Source organism: Mesocricetus auratus, unplaced genomic scaffold, assembly GCF_017639785.1.
Source record: "Mesocricetus auratus isolate SY011 unplaced genomic scaffold, BCM_Maur_2.0 Super-Scaffold_100676, whole genome shotgun sequence".
In the NCBI taxonomy this organism is placed as follows: Eukaryota; Metazoa; Chordata; class Mammalia; order Rodentia; family Cricetidae; genus Mesocricetus; species Mesocricetus auratus.
This window is the reverse complement of record NW_024429266.1, coordinates 98,122,777-98,145,181: the sequence shown is the minus strand read 5'-3', so window position 1 is coordinate 98,145,181 and position 22,405 is coordinate 98,122,777. Positions and strand designations below refer to the sequence as shown.

Sequence of the window (22,405 nt, the reverse complement as noted above, 5' to 3'; positions counted from 1 at the left end):
CTAGGCATGCAGACACACACACACACACACACACACACGTGCACTCATGCACACACACACAGGGCTGCAGGTTCATTCTTAGGCATGTATACACACACACTCTTGCACACACAGGGATGTGGGTTCATTTCCAGTCATACAACACACACACTTGCACACGCACCTGCACATGCTCACATACACAGGATTGCAGGGTCATTCCTAGTCCTTATGGATGGATGAAATTCTCTGGGAAGGCTCATAAGACGCAAGATGGAACAGGGGTTCTGAACCCCACCTCCCCTTATCTGCCACTGAGATTCAGAGTTGGGGCTCAGCCCAAGATCAGGAGTCAAATGAGGATCAGAATTCAGGCTGGGGTCAGAGGCTCAGCTGAGGATCAAGGTTCAGCCAGGGAATCAGGGCTCAGCCTGGGTCAGATCACATCTGGGGATCAGGGCTCAGCCTGGGTAGGTTCACATCTGGGGCTCAGGGCTCAGGGCTCAGCCTAGGGCTGTGGTACTTCCCCTGGGAACATCACCGTGCCACCCACCACCTGGTGGTCTGACCGTCATCATGGTGCTGGGCTGCACCCAGGGGCTTCCAGCCTGCAGGAGGCTCCGCAGGTTGGGCTTAGGAGTGTGGAAAATTCCTGCCATCCCCAGGGCAGCCCACGCCCCACAGTGACCTGCTGATGGATGCATGGCTCTTGCTCCAGGGCCGCCAGGGGCCCTCACACCTGGGAGCTGGTATGTGAGGCTCCCCAGCGCCACCCCCACAATCCATCTGGCCAGGGGTCAAATGAGAGTGAGCCGGTTACTGCCAGAGGCGGGTGGGATACATGGAGGCCACCACACACCACTCTACAGCAGGAAGGCTGGGATAGCCGAGCTCCCCTTGTGACTTTTTTTTTTTTTTTTTTTTTGGTTTTTTCAGACAGGGTTTCTCTGTAGCTTTGGAGGCTGTCCTGGAACTCACTTTGTAGACCAGGCTGGCCTCGAACTCACAGAGATCCGCCTGCCTCTGCCTCCCGAGTGCTGGGATTAAAGGCGTGCGCCACCAACGCCCGGCCTCCTTGTGACTTTTGGAGACATCTAGAAATCAAACATCAACCAGTGAGCCTGCTGCTAGACTTTGGGTTGTAGACTGGGTTGTAGACAGAGCCCAGGTCTGGCTGCCTCAGTAACCAAAAATCAGGCTCAAAGACACAAGCGCACATACAGACAATAGCCCCATGTTAAATGACCAGGGCCCTCTGAGCCTCTGCTGGAGACCCACGTTTAGAATTCATTTTATTTACACTGGGCCGTGGTGGCGCACACCTTTAATCCCAGCACTCGGGAGGCAGTGAGGTCAACCTGGTCTACAGAGTTAAATCCAGGACAGTCAAGGCTACTCAGAGAAACCTGTCTCAAAAAATGAAAAAATAAGCCGGGCGTTGGTGGCGCACGCCTTTAATCCCAGCACTCGGGCAGAGGCAGGCGGATCTCTGTGAGTTCGAGACCATTCCTGGTGGAATGCCTCCAAAACAATGCAGAGAAACCCTGTCTCGAAAACCAAAAATAAATAAATAAATGATGCGTTTTATTCTGTGAAATATGATCCTGCATCTCCTGGCCCTTCAGTCTTACCCTCTGTAGCTCAGCCAGGAGAAGCAGCCTGAGCTTCAAATACCCAGGGAACTCTGAAAGCTGGAAGGACAGAGGATTTAGCCTGGGGAGGCTTCCTGGAAGAGGTGCCTACAAAAAACTCACCCACCCAGGGCTTGGCCACAGGCCAAGGGCACAGTGACATTAACATGGACAAATGAGGAATTTATGCCCGTAAATCATTCTGTGTAAAGTCCAGTCACAGACTAATCCAGCCACCTCCTTCAGGAAACCAGTTCCCTGGGACATCCACCAACCTGGCGTGGCAGGACTCTAGGTGATCGAGCAGAGAGACTTGGTAGGATGGAGACCTCAGTCGGCCGTGTCCATCCCCAAGATGGACTCTGATTTAAGAACCAACCTGCCAGGAGAGGGAAAGAAGTTCCCCCGATAGCCAGGAGAACTCATGGAAGGACATGATGGCTTTGCAGTCACAAGTGCATGACGTTCCTGTGCCACAGCCTGGGGCAGTGACCACAAGCCCATGGATCATCTCTCTGCCCGATGCCCTGTGCTAGAGGGTGACGGCTTCACCATCAGCTGTCCTAAAGGAGCTCCAGGCTTTGGCTGCCTCAGAGCCTTTGCACGGCCCCCTGCCTCCCTCTTCTCATTCAGAGGGGCCCGTTGGCACTTATTAGGGACCAGCACCTCTGAGACAGCGGCTCAGAGGCCAGCTCTAAGCCATTCAGCTTCAGACAAAGGCATAGGTGGGACCTTAAATATAGGGCATCGTTCATGGGGAGGCTGCTGCCAGTGGCTGGGGTAGGCCCAACAATGGGCTGGGTCACCTGAATAAAGGAGACAACTGAAATCCACTTCCTCCTTCCCTTTCTCGGAGTTAATCAGCACCCTGGGAAGGAGCAGCTGCTGCTGACCAGCTCTGACTGCGGCTGCTTCCTGATCCAGGTAAGACCACCGGGGAGACCGTTTCACTGGCCCAGTTCTGTCTGGAGCACCTCTCGGGAGAGACGTTTTTAGCCTTGACTTTAGTCCTTCCGCTAGCCTACCCTTGGCTTGCTTTACCTTTTATTCCTGGGGCAGCCCGGACTGGTTCAGGATCGATGGGGAGGGTCTGGTTGGCTGGGAGAGCTACCCGGCCCAGAGACGAGGCAGCAGCGGCAGGGTGGGTCTGGGTTTATGGAGCAGAGAGAGACTTTCCAGGGACAGTCAGGGGAATTTAAACCTTACCCTGACCAGGGCTGGAAATCATACAGTCCGCAGACAGACCGGCCCACACCTGTTTGTTTTCTCACACGAGAGAAGGGACAGCCCAGTCGTGGCTGTGTCTGCTTGTGTCTTCAGTTGGTGTTGCTGTAGCGTCTTTCTTTCTGAATCTCACAAAGTCTACACTGGCCTCCAACCTCTTATGTAGCCAAGGATGACCCGACTCCAATCTTCCTGCTTCTACTCCGCCAGGCCTGGTTTTGTGGACAGAACCCAGGGCTCTCTGTGCTGGGCGAGCGCTGCCCACAGTCCTCACCCCTCGCCCTCTGTTCTGAGATGGTGCCTGGGTTAGCCTAAGTGCTCTACCCTCCTGCCCCAGTTTCTGGAATGCTGGCCCGGCCTCGAAGCTTGACTTCTGTTCCATTCCAGGAAAGTGGATTTTCCATTCTTCTAGGAAAAGTATCTTGGGCTCTGTGTAGATGGGATCTGACTCTCCTTTGTTCTCCAGTGTGTCCTCTTCAGGTCACTTGTGCAAGTCACCGCTCCCTATCAGTTAGGGCTGCCCAGTGACACCGATATGAAAGCCGAACTCTGGGAGTAATAAACAATTCCCCAAAGTAATAAACAGCAGTGACAGTGGTGACACACCCAAAAACAGGGTTGGTCCAACCTGTCACCCTCCTGTCTTCAAATCAATCACCTTGCTCTTGCTGGAGGGAGGGGGCCCGGGTTGGAACACCAACTCATCCTTCACCCGCCCACCTGCCTGGGTTTATAGCTGGCAAACCCGCAATTCAGATTATAGGTCACTAAGGACTCAGGAATGGAGCCTCCTGAGAAGGGTCCCAGTGAGGGGCTGGGGGCGTGGTTAGCGGAGGGGTTCCACCTAGAATCTCCCAGTGAGGGGCTGGGGGCGAGGCCAGGGGTGGAGCCCCTCTCCACACCTAGAGGCAGGTGGATCTCTATGAGGTCAAGGGCAGCCTGATTTACAGAACGAGTTCCAGGACAGCCAGGGCTACACAGAGAGAACTGGTCTCAGACATAAAAGCAAAACAAACAAACAAAATTAAAAATTTTACATGTAAATGGGGGGCTTTATTTGGAAGTGAAGCTCTGGGTGTGCGAGAGCACACTGGCGAGCTGTGTCCCAGGAAACCTGAGGCAGGAGGAGCAGGCGTTGAAGACCACCCTGGGCTACACAGCGTGACCTGTCTGTCAGTCTTTTAAAGAGTGCCCCTGTGAGCTCACCGCTCAGTGCTCCTGGCCCTCAGTGTGGCCACTGGCTAAGGCAAGGGACAGGGGAAGGCAAGGACAGTTCAAGGTCAAATCCCTTGTACTGGGCAGAACAGGCAGCAGTAAGAGAAATCCAAAGGGCAACGTTTTCATCTGGGATTTCTTACTGGCAGGAGTGCCCAGCACCTGTGTTATTAATTAATTCTCACATGTATTGGTGTTTCACCTGCATGAACGTCAGCTTGAGGGTGTTAGAAGCCCTGGAACTGGAGTTACAGACAGCCGTGAGCTGCCATGTGGGTGCTGGGAATTGAACTCATATCCTCAGGGACAACAGCCAGTGCTCTCAACTGCTGAGCCATCTGTCCAGTCCACGTTTCTTTTCCGTTCTTTGTTTTGCTCCTGCTGGTTTTTGTTGGTTTTCCTGTGTGCACGTGAGTGCAGAGGCTGCAGAGGCCAGCAGGGGGCATTGGGTTCCCTGGAGCTGGAGTTACAGGTGGTTGTGAGCTGACTGCTGTGACGATGCTGGGAATGGAACCCAGGTCGTCAGCAGGAGGAGCTGGCGCTCATAACGGCTGAGCCATCTCCAGGCCCAAGCATCAGTATTTACAGGACTCTTAAGCCAGGCAGGTGGAATACCACAGCACCCAAGGAGGCCGAAATAGGGAGATCACCATGGGTTCAAGGCTAGCCTGGCCTACATGAGGCTCTGTCTCAAAAATCCAAAAGGGCTGGGGAGTTGGCTCGGTCTGTAAAGCACTTGCCACCTGGGAAAGGACCTGAGTTCGGATCACCAATGCTCACACTAAAAAGCCGTATATTTACACGCCTCAAAGCCCAAGGCTGGGGGGTGGACACAGGAGGAACTCTTGTCACTGAACCACCTGGACTCTGTCTCCAATACAAGGCAGAGGACAATGGAGGGGAGGCTGGCACTGACCTGTGCAGCTGCCAACAGCCATGCTGGAAGGTTCTGTAGTCCCCTAGCAGAAGGCACCCAAAGATGGCATCCCCACCATCCCACAGACCTGGGCTGTCTGTGGATTGGGGGGCCAACGGGTACCTGGGGGGAAGTTGGGGCAGGGGAATGGTAGGTCTGGGTCATCGGTGACTGAGTGTACATGACCAGATGGATGCCTGTCTCTGAGCCTCAGTTTCCCCTTTGTAAGACGGACAGTTCCAAAAAGCAGAGGCCCTGAAAGTTTCATCTCTGGATGAAGGCGGGACCTCTTACACAGCCTCAGACTTTATCATCTTACTCCTTCCAGCCAGTATCCTAGAATCAAAACTCTAGAACCGTCTGCGAGCTATTCTGTCCAGCTCTGTATTCCCTGAAGTTGAAGAGACTGGGAAAAGGTGGAGTCCAGGTGGGAACAGAGAGCAGCCTTTCCTAGGGACCCAAGCATGGAGGAGGAGAGGCCCACGGGGTCAGGTCCTTGGGTCGCTGGTTCTTGGCTGTGACATCCTTTGAGTTCTGTCGTCTGTCACATTGGAAACGATAACAGTTCTATCAGGATTTAGCTGGGCAGGCTGGCACACGCCTGTCATCCCTGTACTCAGACAGGAGCCAGAGAGGCCAGGCATTGACCATGTCCTTGGCTGCGTAGCTATTAGAGGTCGGCCTGCGCTACAAGAGACCCTTCTGAAAATTTCAAATGACCATGAATAATAATGCTGGCACCTCATGTTCCTATGATCCCCCTCTCTTCCCAGGTCCCCCAGGCCATGGATGTGCCCCAAGCAGCCAAGGGACAGTGTCCCTGGCGTCCGTGCCTCACAGGGCTGCTGCTGCAGCTGCTGTTTGCCCTGTGTTTCTTCTCCTACATGCGAGTGTCCCAGGACCAACCCGGCCCCCCAGCTCCCGAAGGCCCCACAGGACCAGCCTCCGCCCCAATTCCCCCTGCCCCCAGGCCCTTCCTCATCTTACTGTGGACATGGCCCTTCCACAGCCCGCTGACTCTGTCCCCCTGTTCCACGATGCTCCCAGGCACGGCCGACTGCCTGATGACCGTCAACCGGAGCTTGTACCCCCAAGCAGACGCGGTCATCTTCCACCACCGAGAAATCAGCCCCAACCCCAGGTCGAGGCTGCCAGCTGAGCCGAGACCACCAAGCCAGCGCTGGGTGTGGTTCAGCCTGGAGTCGCCCAGCCACTGCAGCAGGCTGTCGGCCCTGGATGGCTACTTCAACCTCACCATGTCCTATCGCAGTGACTCTGACATCTTCACCCCCTATGGCTGGCTGGAGCCGTGGCCGGAGCCTCCAGTGCAAACCCAGGTCAACATGTCTGCCAAGACTGACCTGGTGGCCTGGGCCGTGTCCAACTGGAACCCCAAGTCGGCTCGGGTGCTATACTATCAGAAGCTCCGCAATCACCTCCACGTGGACGTGTATGGCCGGGGACACATGTCGCTTTCCCGGGGGGACATGATGGAGACGCTGGCCAGATACAAGTTTTACCTGGCGTTTGAGAACTCGCTCCACCCAGATTACATCACAGAGAAGCTGTGGAAGAATGCTCTGGGCGCCTGGGCTGTGCCCGTGGTCCTGGGGCCCAGCAGGAAGAACTATGAACGCTTCTTGCCCCCTGATGCCTTCATCCACGTGGACGACTTTGAGAGCCCTGCGCGCCTGGCTCAGTACCTGCAGCAGCTAGACAAGGACAGCCAGAGCTACCAGCGCTACTTCCGCTGGAGGGAGACGCTCAGGCCTCGCTTGTCCAGCATGGCCCTTGCCTTCTGCAAGGCATGCAGGCAGCTGCAGTGGGACCAGAGGTACCAGACGGTCCACAGTGTGGCCTCTTGGTTCCACTGAGGTGGCTGGCCAAGGGCCTGCAGACAGGGCGCCACCCAAAAGCCATCCTCTGCAGCCCCTGTGTGACAGACACTCCCTTGATGGGCATCTCAGCCGTCCAGAGCCTTGGTTCTGGGGTCTTCCTCTTTGCCCACTGGGGATGTGAGTACCCGGAAGCCTGAGCCACATCGACAGACCCTGCTGCAGACACACTCGACTTCCCAGAGCCCTGCCCTCTGGTGGGTGGCGGGTCTGCCTCAGTTGCTCCTGGTGCCTATGACCCCAGCAACCCCTGTGGTATTTGCAGGCGTGGGTAGTGTCGAGGTGATCCAGATGAGGCCTTCTTCTGTGAGTGTCACTCAGGGTGACCACGAGTGCGTCCTTCCCCTGGGGATGCTTGAGCACAAAGCGTTGAGTGGGGGTGACCGGGAGCCTCAGCCTCGTGGGTGGCCCCGTGCGTCTCCCCAGCCTGGGTGCAGAGCTGAGGCTGTGGGAGACGCTCTGTTTACGTTTCCATCTCCTGGTAGGCTCCACCCCTCTCTGCGGCTGGCATGTTGGAAGTAGGCAGAAGACAGGAGGCCAATGTCCCCGCAGGCCTGGGTGGGCCTGGGGACACACACCTGCCTGGGCTAGGGAGCCTCAGAGAGGACAGTTTTGGATTCCCAGGCCAACTCTGAGGCTCTGTGATCTGACCACATTGGGGAAACTGAGGCCAGGAGCATTCACTAAGGGGTTTCCACAGCATGTGGGGGTTCTGGCCTCTCGGTCACCACTGGGGAGTGGAAAATCCATTTCCTTCCTCCTCGTGTCTCAAGGAACTGGGGGTCTGGACAGAGCTCGGGGCAGGGATGTGGCCCCAATCCCTCACCCACAGGGAACACCCAGAGGCTGGGGCAGCAGCATGTCCTACGGGGCACCAGGGAGGTCTTCCTGAGTTGTTGTGGGTGAAGAGGGGAATGCCCTTGGGAGCCCCCACTCTGGGGCACTGGGGCAGAGGTACATCTGTCTTCAGCCCCCTGGTCACTGAGAAAGCTGGGCAGGGGAAGACACCTGTGAGCCTCGAAGCCGGATGTCTGCAGATGTCAGGCTCACGGCAAGCTGGGGTCAAAGCACCCTCACACTTCGTGGGCCCCAGACCTCAGCTCTGGGAACCCAATACTGCCTGGCACCTACAGGCGTCAAGGTGCACCAAGGCATCGTCACCCACACCCCAGCCCATGGTGCATTCCACCCCATCCTTCCACCCCCAGTCACAGCTTAGCGTTACCGGACCCAGGTCCTTGGCGACCCAGCTGTGCCTGGTAGGTGACAGCTTGGGCTGGATGGTGCTGGGATCCGCCCCAGACCTGCCCCTCCCCATAGGTGGGCAGCGAGTTATTTTTAGCCTGTGGAAGGAGACAGACAGGACCCCAGGGAGCCAGTCTGGTGTGGAGTTCGGGATCCACTCAGATGTGAGCAGCATAACGGTTCTGGCCTCCACCCACGTGACCCGACCCGTATCTGTCACAAGTGGCCCTGGTGGGCAGAGGTGAGGACCGCACAGCGGTCCCTTCCACATTTTTGTTGGAGTTTGATTTGAAACAGTCTCGGGTGCGCCTAGAACTCAGGACGTTGCCGCAGTCGGCCAGGAACATCTGATATTCACGCCTCCTGCATGCTCGGGCGACAAGCCTGTGCCACTCCACCCAGGTGTGACTGCCCCGAGCCTCAGCCTTTCCTCTGCCCATGTGGTCCCTTGCCTGTGTGACCCGCTCCTGCGCACGTGTCAACCCTACCGGGGCAGAGGCCAGTGGGGTTGCCTCCAGAACAGGGGCTCTGGCTGCACCTGGCACTCTCTCCTCCTGGGAGGCGCCACGCCCCCCACGCCAGGCCCGGATCCTGTGGTCCTCAGGTCCCCAGTGCCTCCTGCCCCGTGGCAGCTTTTCACGTGGGCCTGAAGATCCAAGTCAGGTCTTCGTGCTCGCAAAGCAGACGCAGCACGCACTGACCCATCGCCCCAGCCCCTGCTCCCCCATCGGCTTCCCCTTTTCTCCTAGGACACTAGGAACCTCTCTCTCCCGCCATCGGCCCACTCCCCAATCACGGCTGGGGCTCGAGGGCGAGGCCCGCACGCACGCAGGCGCAGACGGGTCTGTCTGTGGCGCTGTTTGGCACGCCCGGGACGGGCACCCACCCTGGTGGCTCGCGCGTGCGCCTACTCCCCGCGCGTGTGCCGCCTGCTGGAGCTGACGCCCGCCCGTGGACACACTGCCAGCCCGAGGAGACGTTCTCGAATATCTGCCCGCATCTCTCGGCCCTGCAGAAGGAGCGAGGGAGACGGAGGATTCAGGGGTGAGGGAATCCCCAGACGGCACCCTGCCCCCACCCCGCTGCAGTGGGTCAGCCTAGACCCCCGCCCCCGTTGGCTCTTCTCCCTCCCCCAATCTTCACGTCGACCTCCCTGCATCGGGACCCCAGTATGGCTGCTGCTACCCCTCCCGTCTCCAGCTCCCGTCTACTCGGGCTTAGGGTGTCTTCTCCAGGAGGGGGTGTCTCTTTCCCTTTCTAGAAATAAAGTGGCTCAGGAGCACATGCCTCTCGCCCTGACACTTGAAAAGCTGAGGCAGGAGGATTGGGGGGAAGTTTGCCAAGGGCAGTTTGGATTAGGATGACCCTTTTGCTTCCAATCCTCCAAAACAGACAGAGGCAAACAGATCTCTGTGAGTTTCAGTCCAGCCTGGTCTACACAGCGAGTTCCGGGTTAGCCAAGCTACAAAAATAGAGAGGCCCTGTTTTTTTTTTTTTAATCCTTAAAAACGAAAAGCCAAGTGGGCAAAGGCAGTTGTGGTGACTGCCTGGGAGACCGAGTCAGATCCCGGGACCCACATGAAGGTGGAGCAGAGAGGAACGTCTCAAAGTTGACCCCTGACCGTCACGCACCCCGCATCATGCACCCATTTTCTGAGATAGGGCTTCTCTGTGTGGACCTCGCTGACCTGGAATCTTGCTCTGCAGATCAGGCTGGCCTTGAACTCACAGAGCCCTGCCTGACTCTGCCTCCCAAGTGCTGGGAGTAAAGGCGTATAAGAGTATGTCCCGCCGGGCGTTGGTGGCGCACGCCTTTAATCCCAGCATTTGGGAGGCAGAGGCAGGCGGATCACTGTGAGTTCGAGACCAGCCTGGTCTACCGAGCGAGTTCCATGACAGCCTCCAAAGCCACAGGGAAACCCTGTCTCGAAAAACCAAAAAAAAAAAAAAAAGAGTATGTCCCACATAACAACACTTGGGAGACTGTTCCCATAAGTTGAAGTAGAGCCTTGACTACTGATGGATACCATGTGTCTTAGATAGGATTTTATTGCTGTGATAGACACCATGACCACTGCAACTTTTTTTTTTCTTGAGACAGGGTTTCTCTGTGGCTTTGGAGACTGTCCTGGAACTGCTCTTGTAGACCAGGCTGGCCTGGAACTCACAGAGATCCGCCTGACTCTGCCTTCCCCAGTGCTTGGATTAAAGGTGTGTGCCACCACGCCCAGCAACCATGGCAACTCTTGTAAAGGAAAGCATTTAATTGGGGCTGGCTTGCAGTTCAGAGGTTCAGCCCTTGATCATCATGTGCTGGCGGGAAACATGGCGTCACTCTGGCAGACATGGTGCTGGAGGCAGAGCTGAGAGTTCTACATCTGCATCTGGAGGCAGCAGGAAGTGTACTGCCTCGCTAAGAGCAGCTTGAGCATAGGAGACCTCAAAGCCCACCCCACAGTGACACAGGTCCTCCACCAGGACCACACCTCCTAACAGTGCCACTTCCTATAGATTCCATTTCCTTCCAGACCCCCACGTCGCGTCTTAAAAAACAATGGAACAGAAAAGACGTGTGTGTGTGTGTGTGTGTGTGTGTGTGTGTGTGTGTGTGTGTCTGTCATTCCAGCACTTGGGGAGAATCAGGAGTCCAAGGTCAGCCGACACTACAGAGAGGACCTGACAAAGCTGACATGTCAGGAGCTAGGTAATTACAATGCTCCTGCAGAGGACTTGAGTTTGACCCAGCACTGACAGCTGCCTGTAACTCCAGAGATCCAACACGTTTGTCATCCGTGGGTACCCATGATCACAGCACACACCAATGCAAACACTCATACATGAGATAGGCTTGTTTGTTTGTTTGAGACACAGGTTCTCTGTGTAGCCCTGGCTGTCCTGGAACTCACTCTGTAGACCAAGCTGACCTCGAACTCAGAGATCCCCCTGCCACAGCCTCCCAAGTGCTGGGATTAAAGGTGTGGGCCACCACCGCCCTTCTCACAAGAGATTTTAAAAGTACACAAAAGTCCTTATCCACAAGTATGAGGGCTCAACATGTGTGCAACTTAGAGTAGTCCAGTGTAGAACCCGTGTGTGGGGCTGGGCTCATGGTCAGGGTGGGGCCCTGCCTAGAATCCCCCGGTGAGGTGTTGTGTGACACTTTCCTCTTTTGGCTTTTTGAGGGGTCCACCACCAAGCTCCCAGATAAGTAACACTTGGAAGCTTATTCTTAGTTATGAATGCCCGGCCTTAGTTGGCCTGTTTCTTGCCAGGTTTTCTTTTATTTTTTGGTTTTCCGAGACAGGGTTTCTCTGTATTGTTTTGGAAACTGTCAGTCCAGTCCGGCCTTGAACTCACAGAGATCTACCAGCCTCTGCCTCCCGAGTGCTGGGATTAAAGGCGTGCGCCACCACCACCCGGCTCTTGCCAGCTTTTCTTAACTTAAATTGTCCCATCTCTCTTTGGCCCTGGGGCTTTTATCTATCTCTATTCCTATATACCTTTTCTTTCCCTCTTACTCTGTGTCTGACTGTGTAGCTGGGTGGCTGGTCCCTGAAGTCTTCCTCCTTTCTCTCTCGTTCCCAGATCTTTATTCTCTGAGATTTCTCCTCATATTTACCTTCTCTACTGGCCCCACCTATCCCTCTCTCCAACCTTGATATTGCCCATTCAGCTGTTTATTAGATCATCAGTAACACAACTGGACAGAGTTAAACAAATGCAACATAAAAGTAACACCTTAAAATAATATTACCCAGCAGTGAGGGGCTAGGGGGTGTGGTCAGGGTGCAGCCCTGCCTAGAATTCCCCAGTGATGGGCTAGGGAGGTGGTTAGGTTAGAGTCCCACCTACAGAGGGATTGGAGGTGTGGTCTGGGGTGGAGCCCTGCCTAGAATTCCCCAGTAAGGGGCAGGGCTCATCTCCCACTACCCGCCCTTACTTCCTCCAAACCCTGAGTTCCATCCCTGACAGAAGGAAAGGAAACCAGGCATTGGTGGTGCACGCCTTTAATCCCAGCACTCAGGAGACAGAGGCAGGGGGATCTCTATGAGTTCGAGACCAGCCTGTTCTACAAGAACTAGTTCCAGGACAGCCTCCAAAGCCACAGAGAAACCCTGACTCGAAAAAGCCAACCAAACAAATATAAAAACAAAACAAAACAGAACAGGAAAACTTTAGGAAGGATATGGCAATGAGGTTGTGACTAGCAGCCAAGCCTGCTGTTTGTCTCCAGAACGTTCTCAGCTCTCCAAACTGCACCATAGTCAGCAGACCCACAGAAATATTCCCACGTGTGACCCACAGTGAAAGTTATTAACCTGTTAGTGCATACTCTTTTGTTTTTTTTAGTACATTTGTTATGTGTGCATGTATCTATTCGTGTATTTGTATGTTTGTATGTGCATGTGTGATTGTGTATGAGTGTGTGTATGTGTAACTGTACATGTGTACGTGTGTTTGGTTCTGCTCTCCCACGTGGGAACCAAGGATTACCTGTAGGCTGAGCCTTCCGCTGCCCTCAGGGTCTTCTTTCCCACAGCCCTCAGGAGCCATGCTGCGTTTTTACGCTCTAGGAAACGAGTCTCTCCAGATGATAGTTTCCTTTATCATCCAAATAAATGGGCTCAGACAAAAACAGCAAAGGTTGGTTTTATGGAGAATCATTTTCAATTTGGAAAGCCCTAATTTTTAATTTTAAAATATTTTTTCAACGCCAGGCTCTGGTTGTGGTGGTGCATACTGGTGTGCCCTGTATTTGGGAGCCCAAGGCAGAAGGAACAGGAGTTCAAGGCCATTCTGGGCTACGTGGCATGGTCCGTCCATTACATTCAGTCAGACAACTTTTATAGATGAAAGAATGAGTCAAGTCAAAGCCGGAACATTGACACTGGGCTCCAAAATCCAGGAACTTTTTGCTGATAAGGACACAGCACCATGCTCTCTTCTGTTTTTCTGTGATTTTTTTCTTTTCTTTCTTTCTTTCTTTCTTTTTTTTTTTTTTGTTTTGTTTTTCGAGGTAGGGTTTCTCTGTGGCTTTGGAAGCTGTCCTGGAACTAGCTGGTGTAGACCAGGCTGGTCTTGAACTCACAAAGATTCGTCTGCCTCTGCTTCTAGAGTACTGGGATTAAAGGCGTGTGCCACCAACGTCTGACTCTGTGATTTTTTTTTCAAGACAGGGTTTCTCAGGCCAGGCATTGGTGGCGCACGCCTTTAATCCCAGCACTTGGGACGCAGAGGCAGGTGGATCTCTGTGAGTTTGAGGCCAGCCTGGTCTACAAGAGCTAGTTCCAGGACAGCCTCCAAATACACAGAGAAACCCTGTCTCAAAAAACAAAAACAAAAACAAACAAACAAAAAAAAAGACAGGGTTTCTCTTTGTAGCTCTGGCCTCAAACTCACAGAGATCCGCCTGCCTCTGCCTCCAGAGTGCCGGGATTAAAGGCGTGTGCCACCACTGCCGGGCTTTTTTCTGTGCTTGGTGTTTTTTTTTTTTTCCCAGTTGTCTTTGAGTTTGGGTCTGGCCTCCAACCCACTCTACAGCTGAGGATGCCCTCGGATGGGATCCATGTACTCCTTTTCCAAGTGATGGATGGGCTGTGCCGTCTCGGAAGCTGTGGGTGTTTCTTCGTCATCTTGGATGTGTTGGGTGCCCGAGATCACAGAAATACTGCACCAGTCCCCAGCTGTGACTGGCTCTGGGACTTGGCAATTATATTTCTTCTTGTTTTAAAGATTTGTTTGTTTTGTGTACACTGATGTTTTGTCCCCATGTATGTCTGTGTTGGGTCCTACTTGCAGCATTAGTGACCTATGTCAGCAATGTGTGGCCAGCCCATGGTGCCCAGAGTGAGGCAGTGACATCATGGGTCTCCCTGTATGTTTCAGAGCACCCAGGGTTCTAAACCCTCTATTGCACAAGAGTCAAAATTCATATTCTGCTTTTGCTTTTATTTCCAAATGTTTTCCAGAACACAATGAAAACATCAGAATTTCTTGATTTTGTTTTTAGAGAGAGGGTCTTACTCTATAGCCCAGGCTAGCCTGGAACCCACTGTGGACTAGGTTGACTGTAAACTCACAGAGATGGACCTGCTTCTGCCTCTGAATTGCTTGGAATATAGTTGTGTCCCCCCACATCCAATCAAGTGCCAGGCTGACCCAGGTGTTGGTAGCGCACACCTTTAATCCCAGCACTCGGGAGGCAGAGGCAGGCGGATCACTGTAAGTTTAAGACCAGCTGGTCTACCGAGCGAGTTCCAGGACAGCTTCCAAAGCCACAGAGAAACCCTGTCTCTAAAAACAAAACATGTGGAGTGTTAATTTGGTCATTTTCTTTTTTTTTTTTTTTTTTTTTTTTTTTTTTGGTTTCTCGAGACAGGGTTTCTTTGTGGCTTTGGAGGCTGTCCTGGAACTCGCTCTGTAGACCAGGCTGACCTCGAACTCACAGTGGATCTACCTGCCTCTGCCTCCTGAGTGCTGGGATTAAAGGCGTGCGCCACCAACGCCCGGCAATTTGGTCATTTTCTACAGAAATGACTGTGACCTGTGGTGCCTTCTCTCTTCCCAGGTCCCCCAGGCCATGGATGTGCTCCGAGCAGCCAAGGGACAGTGTCCCTGGCGTCGGTGCTTCACAGGGCTGCTGCTGCAGCTGCTGTTTGCCCTGTGTTTCTTCTCCTACATCCGAGTGTCCCAGGACCAACCCGGCCCCCCAGCTCCCGAAGGCCCCACAGGACCAGCCTCCGCCCCAATTCCCCCTGCCCCCAGGCCCTTCCTCATCTTACTGTGGACATGGCCCTTCCACAGCCCGCTGACTCTGTCCCCCTGTTCCACGATGCTCCCAGGCACGGCCGACTGCCTGATGACCGTCAGCCGGAGCTTGTACCCCCAAGCAGACGCGGTCATCTTCCACCACCGAGAAATCAGCCCCAACCCCAGGTCGAGGCTGCCAGCTGAGCCGAGACCACCAAGCCAGCGCTGGGTGTGGTTCAGCCTGGAGTCGCCCAGCCACTGCAGCAGGCTGTCGGCCCTGGATGGCTACTTCAACCTCACCATGTCCTATCGCAGTGACTCTGACATCTTCACCCCCTATGGCTGGCTGGAGCCGTGGCCGGAGCCTCCAGTGCAAACCCAGGTCAACATGTCTGCCAAGACTGACCTGGTGGCCTGGGCCGTGTCCAACTGGAACCCCAAGTCGGCTCGGGTGCTATACTATCAGAAGCTCCGCAATCACCTCCATGTGGACGTGTATGGCCGGGGACACATGTCGCTTTCCCGGGGGGACATGATGGAGACGCTGGCCAGATACAAGTTTTACCTGGCGTTTGAGAACTCGCTCCACCCGGATTACATCACAGAGAAGCTGTGGAAGAATGCTCTGGGCGCCTGGGCTGTGCCCGTGGTCCTGGGGCCCAGCAGGAAGAACTATGAACGCTTCTTGCCCCCTGATGCCTTCATCCACGTGGACGACTTTGAGAGCCCTGCGCGCCTGGCTCAGTACCTGCAGCAGCTAGACAAGGACAGCCAGAGCTACCAGCGCTACTTCCGCTGGAGGGAGACGCTCAGGCCTCGCTTGTCCAGCATGGCCCTTGCCTTCTGCAAGGCATGCAGGCAGCTGCAGTGGGACCAGAGGTACCAGACAGTCCACAGTGTGGCCTCTTGGTTCCACTGAGGTGGCTGGCCAAGGGCCTGCAGACAGGGCCCCACACAAAGCCATCCTCTGCAGCCCCTGTGTGCTGGCTAGTTTTTTGTTTGTTTGGTTTGGTTTTTCGAGACAGGGTTTCTCTGTATTGTTTTGGAGGCTGTCCTAGACCTAGCTCTGTAGACCTGGCTGGCCTCGAAGTCACCGAGATCTTCCTGCCTCTGTCTCCCGAATTCTGGGATTAAAGGCTGTGCTGGCTAGTTTTATTTCAACTGGCTACAAACTAGTCCTGTGGGTTGAGACAATGGCCCCACCAGATTGGCCTGCAGGGCATTTTCTTAATTAGTGATTGATAGGGAGGGCCTCAGCACACTGTGAGTGGTGCCATTTCTGGGGCTGCTGGTCCTGGGTTCTTTTTTTTTCTTTTTTTTTGAGACAGGGTTTCTCTGTATTGTTTTGGAGGCTGTCGGTCCAGTCCGGCCTCGAACTCATAGAGATCCGCCTGCCTCTGCCTCCGGAGTGCTGGGATTAAAGGCGTGCACCACCACCACCGGACGGTCCTGGGTTCTATAAGAAAGCAGCTGAGCAAGCCATGGGGAGCAAGCCAGTCAGCAGTGCCCTCCATGGCCTCTGCATCAGCTCCTGCCTCCAGGACCCTGTCTGACTCTGAATGATGGAGTGTGACTGAGACATGTTCGCTGAAATGAAACTAAAGTTACTTAGCCATCATGGCATTTTAGCATAGCTATGGAGACCCTAACTAAGACATACCTGCTCCCAGCCCACTCTGTCCTGGTCACTGACTCCCCAGGGTCTCTCCCACGCTCTCACTGGTGGGTGGTGGGTCTGCCCCAGATGGACGTGTCACACAGCTATCCCTGTGGAGGTCGGGGAGGGTTAGCATCACAGATGTCCAGATGGGGGCATTGCAAAAGCTGACCTGAGACCTTACTCTATGAATCTCATTCAGGGTGACTGCGCCGTGTGCCTGAGGATGCTCAGACATGCCTGGAGACGTCTGTGGGTGTCACTCTGGAGGAGAGGGGACTGGGACTTGTCCCAGGACATTGTGAACACCGTTACACACAAAGGGGTCTGAGTGCAGATCCACAGCATCCATATGAAATGCCATGCGTAGCCGTACATAGCTGAAACCCCTGTGCTGGGAGCTGGAGACAAGAGCGTCCCCAGGGCTCACTGTCCAGTCAGTCTGGCTGAGTTGGCAGCTGCATGGTCAGTGAGAGACTCTGCTCCAAAACACATGTTGGAGAGCAGCCGCAGATGACTGCCTATGCTCTCTGTGTATATGCAAGAGTGGTCAGTCAGCTGCTGGCTTTGCCATGGGGTGAATTCCAGGCAGATGGACAGGCCAGGCAGAGATGGCATGAGCGAGGGGACAGGCTGCCAGGCACACTAGGCCAAGGTTTTGGGGCAGGAAAGTAGAGGAGGGTCAGAGGTCAGGCCAGTGTCCACCTTCAGGGAGGAAGCACACAGGACTGTGGAGCGCTGGGTGCTCCGCTGGGAGCGACGGCGTCATCACTACCTGGGAGGTAGAGGCAGGACAATGAGGACTTCAAGTGTCCCTCCTCTACATGGAGTTGGAGGCGATCCTGGGTTCCTGGAGACCATTGGCAACGACAACAAAGCGTTGAGTGGGGGTGACCGGGAGCCTCAGCCTCGTGGGTGGCCCCGTGCGTCTCCCCAGCCTGGGTGCAGAGCTGAGGCTGTGGGAGACGCTCTGTTTACGTTTCCATCTCCTGGTAGGCTCCACCCCTCTCTGCGGCTGGCATGTTGGAAGTAGGCAGAAGACAGGAGGCCAATGTCCCCGCAGGCCTGGGTGGGCCTGGGGACACACACCTGCCTGGGCTAGGGAGCCTCAGAGAGGACAGTTTTGGATTCCCAGGCCAACTCTGAGGTTCTGTGATCTGACCACATTGGGGAAACTGAGGCCAGGAGCATTCACTAAGGGGTTTCCACAGCATGTGGGGGTTCTGGCCTCTCGGTCACCACTGGGGAGTGGAAATCCATTTCCTTCCTCCTCGTGTCTCAAGGAACTGGGGGTCTGGACAGAGCTCGGGGCAGGGATGTGGCCCCAATCCCTCACCCACAGGGAACACCCAGAGGCTGGGGCAGCAGTATGTCCTACGGGGCACCAGGGAGGTCTTCCTGAGTTGTTGTGGGTGAAGAGGGGAATGCCCTTGGGAGCCCCCACTCTGGGGCAGAGGTACATCTGTCTTCAGCCCCCTGGTCACTGAGAAAGCTGGGCAGGGGAAGACACCTGTGAGCCGCGAAGCCAGGTGTCTGCAGATGTCAGGCTCATGGCAAGCTGCGGTCAAACGTCCTTGCCCTTTGCTGGGCAGCAATGCTCTCCAGAGAGACAGTATATCCTGCATAGTCTCCTTAAGCTGGAAGGTGAACAAAACAGCTTTAGGAAGTCCCTGAAACCAACCGTTTCACTGGGCTCCCCCAGCCAGAGTGAGCAATAAAAGCTGAGGGTCCTGTCCAGAAATTGAGCTGCCTGGAAGAGGCTTCGGTCCGTTAAGGTGCCTGGAAGGGAGCTCTCCAGCCTGTTGCTCCAGCACAGCACTCCAGGCTGTGCTGTGCCCTCCAGGTTCCCAACTCTGTGAGCTGTCACCTGTGCTGGGGTGGGCCTTGGTGACACAGCTGTCTCCCCTCACCCATGTGCCTGTCAGTGACTCCAGTAAAGCTTATGGTTCACCACGCAGGACTTTGGTGGTGTGCTGTGGGGTCCCTACTCAGGTAAGTAGCCGGGTGTGTTACATGTCCCCAGGAAGGTCTTCCATGTCACACACCATCGGCACCCGAAGAGGACCATGCCCAAACCGAAGGTCACCTGGGGACAGGCGGGTGCATGGTCCAGGCTGTGGGTGGCAGGGCATGCTACTGAGGCCAACCAGCTTGGGAGGCAGACCTTGTGGGGGAGACGCCGGCAGGCTCTTCTTTCCTGGGCGCCTTGTGCTGTGGTGGCAGCTGCGTGTTTCTTATTGCAGGTAGCGAGGTGTGGAATGACCCTGAACCATCAGGATCTAGAGTGTCAGAGGGGACCCCGTCACGACAGTCCCTCTGTGTGGTGTGAGGTGGCATGCCTGCATCATGAGTGTGGTCCTCCACAGGAATACAGACATGCCCTGAAGACACCTAAAGGTTAGAGCAAATTTTGTAGTCTCTAAGATTAGCGTGGGGGTCAGGCTTGACAGCGGCAGCAGACACTGCCAGGTTGCAGTTCTGAGTGCTTAGAGATGCATCTGGGGCCGAGATGGTGCCAAGCAGGAAGCTGTTCGTGTAAAGGGGCAATTGCAACAACAAGGGAGACGCAGCAGCATCCTCCACGTTAGCCTCAGATCTGCAAGTGAATCAGAGAAACGAGGGAATGAGATGGGGCCATGGCATGTGTCTTCTTAGGGCTCCGCAGCCGGAAGGGAAAGGTCACAAGTTAGACCTGTGCTTGAAAGCCCTTCCTAAGATCCAAGACCTTGGAAGCTGTGGAGAGACACAGGGTGAGGAGGAGAAGCTGCACAGGAACTGTGTCACAGAGGAGTTAAAGAAAAGCTGATGCCCTTAGGGACCTCAGCTGCTTGGGGGCGACACGATCTCTACAAAGTAGGAAAGGGTTTGAAAGATCTCAGTGTCTTAGACCAGCATGTAAAGAGCATCCATGTAGTGAGAGAACAACCTAGAGGACATGGGAAAATGGCAGAGCTGAGAGAGATCTGTCCTGTGTCCGCTGGAGTTCCTAAGGATGAACTGATGGACAGCCACACTGTGTCCCGAGGAGCCTCTGGAAGGCTCGAAGAAGCTACCCTGATAGAACAGCATGGGTTAAGACGACTAAGACATGTCCACTGTGCCAACCTGGGGCCAGCGTGACCCAGGGAGCCAGCAGATGCCTTGGGAGCCTGCAGGATCTTGGTCCCCCTTGGCCCTTGGTAGGTCTGAGTGGATTCAGTCTGCCCTCCTGAGTTCATCAGACAAGGAGATATGTAGGAAGGAGGCTCCAGGACACAGGTTCAAGGACGATGGAGGGTTCTAGCCCACGCCCAACTGTGACCTGTGCAGGAAGCGACTGATAAATTGGGTGGACCCTTTCCTGTGCCGTCAGGCCTCGCTTTGTTCCGCTTTACAATCTCCTGAGCCGGGAGCTTCTGGGATCACCCGACACAGCTGACACAGACGATGGGACGCTGAAGGCCTCACCGAAGTTATGTCAGAGACCCCACTGGTTATTATGGGATACTGCGGTGTCCCGCCCATCCACTGGGCATGATTGTTATATAGATGACAAAATGACAACATGAGTGTCTCATGGAATTCAAAAAGCATCAGAGAGGCATCCAGGTGCAATGGCATTTCCACCTGCCTCACAACTTTGCCAGGACTCACTAATTGGAGGCAAAAATGGTCTTTAAGAGAATAGCTAATAATTTAAATCCAGAAGGAGCCCTATGTGGGTGGGAGGGGACACTCCCCAAAGGCAGAAAGTTACTGAGTGGAGAGCCCTGCTGTGGAAAAATCTGGTGTTTTTTTTTTTTTTTTTGGTCTTTTGAGACAGGGTTTCTCTGTGGCTTTGGAGGCTGTCCTGGAACTAGCTCTGTAGACCAGGCTGGTCTCAAACTCACAGAGATCTGCCCACCTCTGACTCCTGAGTGCTGGGATTCAAGGCGTGCTGCACCACTGACCTGGCGTGGAATAATCTTTTTGTAGACTGTGGAGATTTGTCACTCAGATTGGTTTAACAAAAAGCTGAGTAGCCAATAGCTAGGCAGGGTTTTTTCAGGGCAGAGACATGGGGAGTTGCCAGCCAGAGGGAGAGGAGACAGCATGGGCCGTACATAGTGAAGGTAACAGAGACAAGATATAACATAGACTGATTTTTAAAAAGGGTTAATTTAAGTTGTAAGAGCTCATTAGTAACAAGCCTACGCTATCAACAGAGCTTTTTATAATTAACAAGAAGTCTCCATTTGGTTATTTGGGAGCTAACAGGAGGGACAAAAAAAATCCACCTATAGACCCCAGTGCTGAGGGCTCCCTCTCTGTGAGCTGTTGGCCCAGGAAGGGCAGAGGCCACACAAGCATAGAGGCTGTGGCTGCTGCTGTTGCTTCTATGCCAGGACTAGACAATGAGACCCTGCTGCTGAAGACACCACAGGCACAAGACACGGAGAAATTAAGCTGGGACTGACCAGGAAGTCCCCACCCTGCCGGCTGGCTTTCACAGCTGGAGGGGCCACTCAGGCTCCTAGTGCAGAACTGTCACTAACACTGCTGCTCAGCAATGGACTGTGCATGCTGAGACATGCCAGGCAGGGTGTGCCCGATGTGTGATGGTGGCTGGGCTGTCATGGCTGACACCAACGGCCTTCAGACTAGGGCTGCTCCCAAGAGCAAGTTCATGTCCGTTACTGTACGCCAGGACAACACCTATGGCTGGAAAGGTTCTAAACCCCAACAGAAAAGCAACGTGTGTGTCGTTTCTACACAGATGTGATTGCCTGTCAGAACGTCCTCAGTATCCGATTCCTCTGATCCTGCAGAAAGCTCCTCAAACAGGAGGTAAACAAAGCAGCTGCAGGAGCCAGAGTTGGCGCAAGCCTTTAATCCCAGCACTCAGGAGGCAGAGGCAGGCGGATCTCTGTGAGTTCAAGACCAGCCTGGTCTCCCAAGCGAGTTTCAGGACAGGCTCCAAAACAATACAGAGAAACCCTGTCTCGAAAAACGAAACAAAAAACAAAGAAAACAGCTGCAGGAAGTCCCTGAAACTGATTGCATTCACTAGGCCCCCTTGCCGGCCAGAATACAGAGTGTCTGGACATCATGCTCACAGACCACAGTTGGTATCAGACTCAAATCGTAACCACTGGTGATGTTCCTGAACAGGTGGCTATTACTGTGCTGTGGTGGCCTGATTCAAGGGTATGGGTAGACGATTATGTCACCCATTCCACGGCTCAGGGACCACTGCAGAAGATGGGGTGCAAAGGATGTAAGGACAGAGGGCGGAGGAATAGGGTGTTGTGTAACTGTTTCCTCTGAAACTGAAGCATTTCATCCTGCAGGGAGGCTCCTTAAACAGCAAGGTGAACAAAACAGCTACAGGAAGTTCCTGAAACAAACAGGTTTCATTAGGCTCCTCCCCACCAGAGTGAGCAATAAAATCTGAGGAAACTGAGCTGCCTGGAAGAGGCTCGGGTCAACTGAGGCGCCTGGAAGGGAGCTCTCCAGCCTGTTGTGTGGCCTGCAGGCTGTGCAGTGCCTCCAGATTCCCAACTCTGTGGTGTCACCCGTGCTGGGGTGGGCCTTGGTGACACAGCTGTCTCCCCTCACCCACGTGCCTGTCAGTGACCCCAGTAAAGCTCATGGTTCACCGAGCAGGACTTTGGTGGCATCCGCTGTGGACTCCCTACTTGGGGTGAGTGGACCTGTGTTGTGGTCTCCAGGAGAAGTCTTTCTTGACATACAATAATACCCTCCCCATCTATTCCCCATCGCGGGACCCACAGACAGTCCCGAACTGCCCGGCACCTCCAGGCCTGCCAGGGATCAAGGTGAAACCAAGGCTATGGCACCCGCACCCCGGCCTGCGGCACCAACCCCCCAATCCTTCCACTCACAGCCCAAGGTCCAAGGGTCCTCGGGGATC

General features: G+C 54.6%; 2 protein-coding genes and 1 long non-coding RNA gene across 3 annotated transcripts; all 3 read left to right on the top strand.

The window, feature by feature from the left end:
• The first annotated feature begins 1,873 nt into the window (after positions 1-1,873).
• On the top strand, positions 1,874-9,389 carry LOC121136969 (3-galactosyl-N-acetylglucosaminide 4-alpha-L-fucosyltransferase FUT3-like). Its single transcript, XM_040738607.1, has 2 exons — positions 1,874-2,534; positions 5,739-9,389. Exon 2 carries the CDS (start codon positions 5,751-5,753, stop codon positions 6,837-6,839), a length of 1,089 nt encoding a protein of 362 aa, XP_040594541.1. The 5' UTR covers positions 1,874-2,534; positions 5,739-5,750; the 3' UTR covers positions 6,840-9,389.
• On the top strand, positions 9,032-16,148 carry LOC121136970 (3-galactosyl-N-acetylglucosaminide 4-alpha-L-fucosyltransferase FUT3-like). Its single transcript, XM_040738608.1, has 2 exons — positions 9,032-9,149; positions 14,674-16,148. Exon 2 carries the CDS (start codon positions 14,686-14,688, stop codon positions 15,772-15,774), a length of 1,089 nt encoding a protein of 362 aa, XP_040594542.1. The 5' UTR covers positions 9,032-9,149; positions 14,674-14,685; the 3' UTR covers positions 15,775-16,148.
• Positions 16,149-16,291: 143 nt separating this feature from the next.
• LOC121137046 lies at positions 16,292-22,133 on the top strand. The gene is made up of 2 exons (XR_005874252.1): positions 16,292-18,909; positions 21,822-22,133. It is a non-coding gene; the product is annotated as an uncharacterized LOC121137046 (long non-coding RNA).
• Positions 22,134-22,405: the final 272 nt, after the last annotated feature.